This window comes from Glycine max, chromosome 20, assembly GCF_000004515.6.
Source record: "Glycine max cultivar Williams 82 chromosome 20, Glycine_max_v4.0, whole genome shotgun sequence".
Lineage (NCBI taxonomy): Eukaryota > Viridiplantae > Streptophyta > Magnoliopsida > Fabales > Fabaceae > Glycine > Glycine max.
In genome coordinates, this window is record NC_038256.2 from 35,414,917 (window position 1) to 35,424,083 (window position 9,167).

The following is a 9,167-nucleotide window of genomic DNA, read 5'->3' on the forward strand; positions in this document are numbered from 1 at the left end:
TCAATGTGAGGGGAGGTGGGTCGTTGGATAAGGGGTATGGGAAAGGTGGAAGAGGCTAAGGCATCCATGGCCACTGCCATTGTCTGGTAGGCCACTACTGGTGCCCCGGTTGCTGCTGCCAGCCACTATTGCGACGCCACCATCGTTGCTCTTGACATCACCGTGATTGCTACCATTATTTTTACCATTGTTATTGCGGTTTTGATCCTTTTTACCACGATGAGTATTCCGATTTTGATGGGAATTTTTGGAGAGGGAGTGAGAGTCATCAGTGTCGTGAGCCACCATGGCGGCACCCCCATCGGTTGCAACCTTCTTCGTGAAACCAACTTCTTCTAAGGTGAGCATAAAGCAGGCTTGATAGAAAGGTGGAAGAGGATCGCTTTGGAAAATGAGTGTGGCAACCCCATTGTAAGTCTCGGTGAGGCCGACCACCATTTGAAGAACAAGATAGTTGTTCGACACCAGTGCGCCTACGTTCTTGAGTTGATTGAACAATTCCTTGAGCTGTTGACAATACATAGAGGCATTCGAGAAATCCTCCATGTTGGTACGGGAGAATTCTTGCTCAAGAGTTACAACTCGAGAATTCTTATTGTCTTGGAACATATCACGCAACATATTCCATATCTCCATTGTCGTTGCGTCGGGTTCAAGAATAGTATGCAACATGTCATGTGAGATTGTTGCATAGATCCATTGAAAGATCGTAGCATCAAGGGTTGACCATGGTTTCTTTTCTTCATCGATTTTAGGCACCTTCTCCTTGTCTTTCTCCAATGGGTCGATGTGGTGGAGGACCTTGTGAGAACATGCATGAATCTTGAACAGTTCTGCCCATGTGCATATTGGATGTTTTCCATCTCCAGAGTGATGGAGATATGGTTCTTGATGTTGGAGACAACAAGAGCAGGGTGGAATTTGTTGGAGTCAATCATGGTAGCTAACGTAAGAAGAGAAATTGCGGCTAGAAAGAAAAGAAGGAAAGCTAGGGCACGACGGAAGCAAGAGAGGATCGTACCCTAGACTGCTGATACCATGAAAGAATATAATTTTGTGTTCATTTCATTAGCAAAATTGTGGTTATATACCATAGTTACATGAGAGATCTTAGGCTATAATAAGAAAACTAATTATACATAAGAGAGATCCTAAATTATAATAAGGAAACTACATACAAAAATATATTGACATACATTCTAACATAAATTATTACTATTATGATAAATTTGTTAACTTTTATAATAATTATATTAAAAATTATATCAATAATAATTTGTGATTGGATGACGATAGAAAATTATTATACATTATCCGTGTACAACCATTAAACTCATATAAAAATTATTATATACTTGCATGTTTTTATTCACAAATTAAGCTTTTTTTTCAGTCAATAATAATAACTTTTCATTTATTCTATAAAATAAAAATTTCTCATGTTCTTGACCGGAGTAAATTGATTTATTAAATAGTACTGTAAAGTAATAATAAAAGATATATTTAAATAACATGTTAGCAATATTATGGTCGGAGGAAGAGCTTGCAAGTTAGATGTTTGTTGAGATGCTGATTTTCGAAAAAGTTCCTTCCCTTTAATTTCTAACGTGGGAGCTGCCAATATATAAGTAAAAAGAAAAATGGAATAAAAAAACATTTAATCTTCGCCACAAAATCTTAATAATAATCGAAGCTTACACTTTCAGAAGTTAAACTATTTATTTTATTATTATTATTATTCATTGAAGTTAAACTATTTCTGAAACACAAGTTGGGGAACAATCAGAGAGTTGAAAGTAGCATGTGCATCCGTGGAGCATGGCTAAGCCTATAAATGTGGTTGGGAGACATAACAGTTCACTTCCAACTATTTTGCTATTGAGAAGTCCAATATTCGGAAGACAGAGATATACATGTATAGATTCCAAAGACAATTAATAGATAAATTAAATTATATTCACATCTTCATCACCCAGTGATATTGGAGTGATTCAAGAATATTAGGTTTCAACTGTGTACGTACGTATGGAATAATAAAATCAATCAACATCATGTTATAAAATAAAATCAATCATCATCAAGCTTGTAGCTGGAAACTAACTAGAAAGAGACTTCCAAATCTACGCAAATTCCTAGCTACCACTAAAATTTTTTTATACGAATGGGACAACCATACAAAATGGAGAAAAATTCTCATGTAAATTCATTGATATCTAGCAAAACCCGACTGTGAAAACAAGAGCTAGAATAAAGACAATTATTAAACATAAGTGATGAGTGTTTTCTCCTCAATTAGAAGGCATCTATTGGATGTTATCACTACCAAAGTACTTCTCGATTCACCAACATTTGTGTAATATAGTTATCATTCCTCTTTTATTTAACGGTGCTACAATTATTCTCTGGCATGTTTTTCTCCAAAAGATTCATCACTTTATTTGATAAGAAATGGTATGGGGACCCCTACAAACCTGGTTCTCGAGTTTGCTAAGTATTACTTTTTGTACAACTAAGCTATTATTTTAGGACCCATTGTCACATGGACTACTGTACAATCATTTGTATTAAAAAAAAAAAAAACAGGTGCATCGATCTCTTTGAATTTTCTTTATGATATAGGTGAAGCTTAATTTGGATAACAGGTTCCAACTCCCAAGTAAATTAAAGCCTGAAGATATATCTTCATTTTGAATCAATTTGATTGGTTGATGGAGACCGTTGGATCAAATGGTAGCTTACAACAATGCCAGAAAACAACATTTCTTCAAGAGTATTCTAGAAAACATAATTGGTCTAAGAATTCAGAAGGATACCAAAGCTTGTTGCATTTCTTTTTTGGTTATACAAGCACTTGCGTTTTATGGTCCAGAATCTCATTCTCTGCATCTCCCTGTAAATTTCATTCCACAATGCAAAAGCTAGCTAAAATAAATAAATTAGGTAATCGATATTTGTCTTTGAATATACAACAAAATCTGTGTAAGTACCTCCACCAACACAAGGAATTGCACTTGATTAAGGGTACGCTCGTTTAATTTTAAAAAATTCAATTGAAAAATTCATTTTATAAGAATTTATATAAAAATCTACTTTAACTTAGAACCGTGTTTTTATAATATGACCATCCAGTCACCAAGTTAATTTTAAGTCAATTTTATGGGCAGAAAGGTCAGCTGTAACGCTTATTTAACGGCAAGGGGAAGGGATTGGAACTAAACCACCACTTAGCATATTTATAATGCAAGTATTGGTCAACTTTGAGAGATGTTCGCATCAGAAGACAGATATTGAAGAGCTATGTACGTAGAACTATAATTTATAAAGCATCATGCTACCACAAAGTGGAAGAATTTCTTTTTTATTAGTGGCCAACAAACATTCATGTACATTCAAAAACTATATGAAGAAATGCATTATCGTAGTTCTATTTTTTCTAGCCATTCACACGGGTCAACCAGCACCACTAACATAGTAACTTAAAATATTTTCAATGTGATTCAATGGAAGAAAACGCAAAATCTAGATAGTAGAAATAAATTCAGCGGTACAAATATTTCATTCGGAAAAGAAACTAAGAAGATGGAGAATTGCTAAGATTTGGAATTCGAATTGCTAGGGCATCATAAGTAACTGTGGATTGTGAAAGTATGCTATCTGTCCTTCAAGTCAGATGACAGCTTATTTATTATATCTGATGATCATATATGGTACAAGAGGTAAAAAAAAAAAACAGAGCAAAGTTCCTGATAAATAGAGAGCCTAGTTTTAGATCTCAACCTCCCTTCTCTAATAAATACTTTGGGTGAGCACAAGTATGCGTGATACAACCGTTCCCCCTTTAAATCCTTCACATGAATTCACCTTCTTTCCTCTACTAGCTATTGTCATAGTCTTTTCTAACCACAAAGATTTCACTTAATCTACCCTACATATCTTTTTTCACAATTTTATCACATAAATGTAAAGGTTAACGGCAGGTGACCTTCGGTTTAACTCCAAACGATATTAGGGTCAAGTACTCACCGTTTCTTGGTCCAATATTAGACCTTATTGATCCTTTGTTCCTAAAAAGAATGTGCACCCAAGTTAAAGAGATATGATAACGATAAATGTCATATTGTTGTGTTATGAAACAATAAATAATTTTTTTTCTCACATAATTTTCATCATCTAGAAACTATTTTGTCGGACATACTATTGGTACTAAATATAAATATCTCTCTTAACTTTTAATCAGATTCAAATCTTAATTTGTCACGTTACAAAAAACTGATCTGTTAGTTAAAAAACTTAAATATATATCACACACATAAATTGATCAGATTTATAAACACAGGAATCACGAATTACCTAATAATTTCTGCTTCTACTAGACCTGTTTGCCCTTGAATTATATCTGTCATTTTTATGAGGCAGACACTGCTGAAAGAAAGTACTGTTACATTCAGTTGTTGATGGGAGCATTGAATACCATTGAATTTTACAAACCTACAAATTAAATTCACCCATGAAAGCACTTACCAGACCCCATTTCTTTGTCATATTCTATTGCGTTCCCTCAGAGCCTCTTTGCTTTAAATACTCCCCTTCTGATCAAATTTATTACAGGCACCAACCAGAACGCCTCCCAAATCCCATAGAAGCACAAACACCATCACATCCTCAGCGGGAAAAAAGAAACAAACACTAATATCAGATAGATCCAATGGGAAAGAAATCTTTGAAGCTGCCCTCTCTTTTCAAAACCAAAGAAGCCCCAAGAAATCATCATCATCCATGGCAATTCATGCCCTCTTGTGGCCACTCAAAGACCCTCTCTTTCCGTGGTGGAGATGATGACATGTTCAAGACAGTTAACTCTATGTTCTTCGACCCTTCAGCAGAGAGCACTATCGAAACTCCCAAGTCATGGTTCACAACCTCATCTGAATCTGCAAGCATCTCAACTGAGTCAGAAGACTACTACTACTGTGATGGGGAGTCTTTGGAGATGTTGGTACGTGGTGTGAGGTCAGAGAGGCTTTTTTTCGAACCTGGTGACACAAGTTCCATCTTGGAAAAGGCCAAGGCTAGTGGATTTCCCTTCAAAGAAAGTGTGGTCCTAGCCATGGAGTCAGAGGACCCTTATGAGGACTTCAAGAGATCAATGGAGGAGATGGTTGAGTCTCATGGAGTGAGGGATTGGGAAGGCTTGGAGGAGCTTTTAACTTGGTACTTAAGGGTCAATGGTAAAAACAATCATGGGTTTATAGTGGGTGCTTTTGTTGATTTACTCTTTAGTTTAGCTGCTTCTAATGGTTCTAACACTTGTTCTGATTCAACTTCATATTCTTCTGCTGTTTCTTCTTTTGCTTCTTCCCCCTTGAGTGGCCAGAATGAGATTGTTGAGCATGGGATTGGGAATGATGGTGCTGTAACATCTTAGCATTAGCAGTAATTTCATATCTTTTTTTGTATACATTTGTAGATTAAAAGAAATGCTTAGTAAGAATGAATCAAATTAACTCATCGTGATTATGTGTTTTAGTATATAATTTATGTTCTTGCTACGATTGTTTGTTTTACACGTTTACTTGCACATAATGTGTCCATAGCATAGATGAAAGGCTGGTTCTTACTCCTTTTTCACAAACACATATCAAAGGAGTGAGGGAGCCATCTGTCATGTATCACATGGTTGCCGGGTTTTTGAACGTGACATTACACTATACTTATTTATGAAATATTGCCGAATCTGAAATTTGTCTCTCTCTTATTTAGTATGCATTTACATTATTGCATGGAATTTATAGTTATTGTTGATTTATTCTATATTTTTAACTAACAAAGTCTTATACAATTGAGAAATGATTGAATCGTGCTAATTAAAATTCAACTCTTAGTTGTTTAAAGAGAAAATATCATTAAAAAGGATAAAAAAATACTAACAAGTTTTTGTGTTGTTGAAATTACTAACAATTATTGTTGATCTGCACTAAATAATTTTTTTTCTAAATATTATTTAAGATTACCTTGATTCACTTTAGCCAATACATGTGGATTGTGGAAGAAAAATGGCACAGATACTAACATATACAATGTGCACAACAAAAATTAAATTTTTGCAAATTAAAATTAATATATTTTGATAGTAATTAGTTGGTGAAATGATAACTTTATTGACATAAAAAAATTACCCAGTCATCCCCACTTTCACGATAAGAGGAAAAAAAAAACATCTTATAATATTATTGACATATAATTTTAAGAATTCAAAGCTTTCATTTTATTGGTGAAATTTAATTTCAAATAAATTTACTCATTTTGAACAAGGAAATATTCTTAATTACGAAACCAGAATATGATCTTGCCTAGCCTCGATTTATAATCAAGTATTTTGTATATTAAGAAATGAAATTTTTCAATACTCTTTTTTGGAAGATACGCGTTGTTCATGAAAAAATAATGTTTAGGACGTGATTATTTACCTTACACGAGTTTGCAGAAACTTTTCAATTTTGTTTTATAGAATGTGATGTCATAGAAAGTTTTATACCTGATCAATTTTAATTTTATACGAAACAGTAATTGGTCCATTGAAAGAAATCACTAATCCCCATTCTGGTTAATTTTTAGTTACTGTAATAAAAATAATCTACGTATGTAATATCACGGGGGTTTAAGATGCTTCGTCTGCTCGATGTGGGGAAGGTAAAATAAGAGGAGGTGGATTTTTTCAATTTTCAAAAATATTCCAAATTTTGAGGCAACTGGTAATTTTTTTTTTTAAGTTTTAATAAGAAAAACTTTTTTTTTTCGAACCAATAAGAAAAGCATTTAATAATGGAGAGTTGGTCCACCGCTGGAATTGGTGTAGGTTATTTGGTTGGTTGGTTTTAACTCGTAAATGAGAATTTTATTCTCACTCTTTTTTTTTTCTCTTCATATTTCTTACTTTTTTTTCATTCTGAAAATTAATTTCTTAAAATAGGAACGGATCGTTGAAGGCTTGAAGCAACCAGAAACGGGGCTTTGGGCATTGATGAAACACCTTCGTAATTTTAAAGCAGGAAAATTACTTTTTATTATTTGCAGTAATTTATTAAAAGGGGTGATAAATATAATACAACTAATGTAATTTTATAACCAAATGTAGTTATTTTGTTAAAATTTACAGGATCGGGTTCAATCTCGCATGTTACTCGTCTCGTCCAATGTTTCCCGTGTGCAAGCTGACAAAGACAAATGTTTTTTTGTGTTGAGTAAATTACCCTAATGATGTCTCGTGAAAATACATTAAACATCTTGTGAATTTTTAACGGATAATGATTTTAGTGTAATATATAAGGGTTGGTTTAGTTTGCATTTTTATTTTTTGTTTTTATTTTTTTTAAAATTGTTTTATTTTCAAAATATTAAAATTTTAAAAATATGCTTAGTTTGACTTTTTATTTTTTATTTTTAAGAAATAAAAATACTAAAAATACAAATGAAATTTTATTATTTTTAGTTTTTAATTCGTTTAAGAAAATAATTTTACTGAAAATAAAAATAGAAATCTAACAAAATACATTTTTATCATCATTTTTTATTTCTAGTAAATCAAACACTCCCTAAAAGAATTCACTGAATTTTTTTCATAGCACGGTAAATAATTTGATAAATGAATGATTTTTTTTGTGTTGTAGAATATAATTAATCAACATGATAACTAATCCATTATGAGATTTTATCATGTTTTCTTCGTCCTATCTGACCGTGACATGAACGTGAGATGAGAGGAAGAATCCTTTTTTTATAATTCTTATAAAAATTAAAATTATTTATTTTAATTTTTTGGTCCCATATTATAGGTTGGATCTCTAATCATGCCATCCAAAGAAAATACTGTCAAATCTTTTCGAAGTGAGAGAAGGAGTGAGGGCGCGCTACAACCAACATAACAGCCAGCCGAAAAACACTAGCTAGCTAGGCTAGCACGCAATGGCTTTTTCTGACAGGCGAGTGTAATGTTTTCAAATATTAAAGGAATATTAAAAATGTCAGTTATAATATTTTTATACATAGGATTAATATATGAATGTATAAAAAATGACATTAGCATGGTGTTTGATAGGAGATAAGTTGTTAGTTTTCTAGAAATTATAGGTGGGAAATTTTAGTTTTTCATGATTGTTGTGCATTTTTAAAAAATAATATTTCTGGGAAAGGATATTTTTCATAAATATTTTTTAATCAATCTTTCATAAAAACTTTTTCATGAGAGATATGAGAATCTTATTTTATCAAATTTAATATTTTTTTCTAAAGTAAAAACATCATGTTATTCTTAATCTAATAAATAATTAAAATAATCGATAAAAATATTTGTAATTTTTTAATTCCTAAAAAATTATCTAAATATTCTCAATGGTAAACTAAATAAAATTTATTTATTCTTAGAAAACATGATTCATAATTTTTGAATATGAAAATACTTATCCCCTATCAAACACCCCTACATGTAATTTACTCCATTATTTTCTTACGCTAAAAATATTTTTCAATCGATAGTTATAGATTAAGTCATTCTATGCATAGAGATAATTAATGTGAGTACTATCTCTTCTAATAAAATCTTCTTCATACACATAATGAAGAATCAAACATCTAAAATATACTATGAAGACAAATGTTAGAAATATATTGTTTGATAGAGAGAGAGAGAGAGAGATTAATGAGTATGCAGGGTAATGGTAAAAGTAATTACACTAACAATCAAGCAAAAATTATGATTAATTTTTTTAAACTCAACAAATGTTAGTTTGTTAGAAATCTCACTTAAAAGAATTTGAAGCCGTATCCTCTATTCTTTCTCTTCGTCTTTCCTCAACTTGTGGATCAATTTTATATCTCAAATAAATCATTATTAATGCTATCATTTTTTCATATCTTGTTATTGTATATAGATTAAGAAATCTTTAATGGAACTTAAAATCGTTATATTTGGACTAAAATGACCTTTTATTTAACATCTTGATTTTTGATACTTGCATCACTAGTAATAGATATTAAATAAGGATATATTTGAGAAAAATGTATTAATTAGACTTTACAATTCTAAAACATCAAATGTTTTGGGAATAAAATATAAAGCTAAAACATTAAAAGATATAGGAAGGAGGTAGTATAATTTTGAAGATAATTAT

The 9,167-nt window shown here is 31.7% G+C and overlaps 2 protein-coding genes across 2 annotated transcripts; one reads left to right on the top strand and one right to left on the bottom strand.

The window, feature by feature from the left end:
- Window positions 1–636, bottom strand: LOC102662166 (uncharacterized). Its single transcript, XM_006606821.1, has one exon. It carries the CDS (start codon window positions 634–636, stop codon window positions 1–3), a length of 636 nt encoding a protein of 211 aa, XP_006606884.1.
- Window positions 637–4,606: 3,970 nt separating this feature from the next.
- On the top strand, window positions 4,607–5,511 carry LOC100527123 (ovate transcriptional repressor domain-containing protein). The gene has a single exon (NM_001248318.3). The coding sequence runs from the start codon at window positions 4,706–4,708 to the stop codon at window positions 5,423–5,425; it is 720 nt and encodes a 239-aa protein (NP_001235247.1). The 5' UTR covers window positions 4,607–4,705; the 3' UTR covers window positions 5,426–5,511.
- Window positions 5,512–9,167: the final 3,656 nt, after the last annotated feature.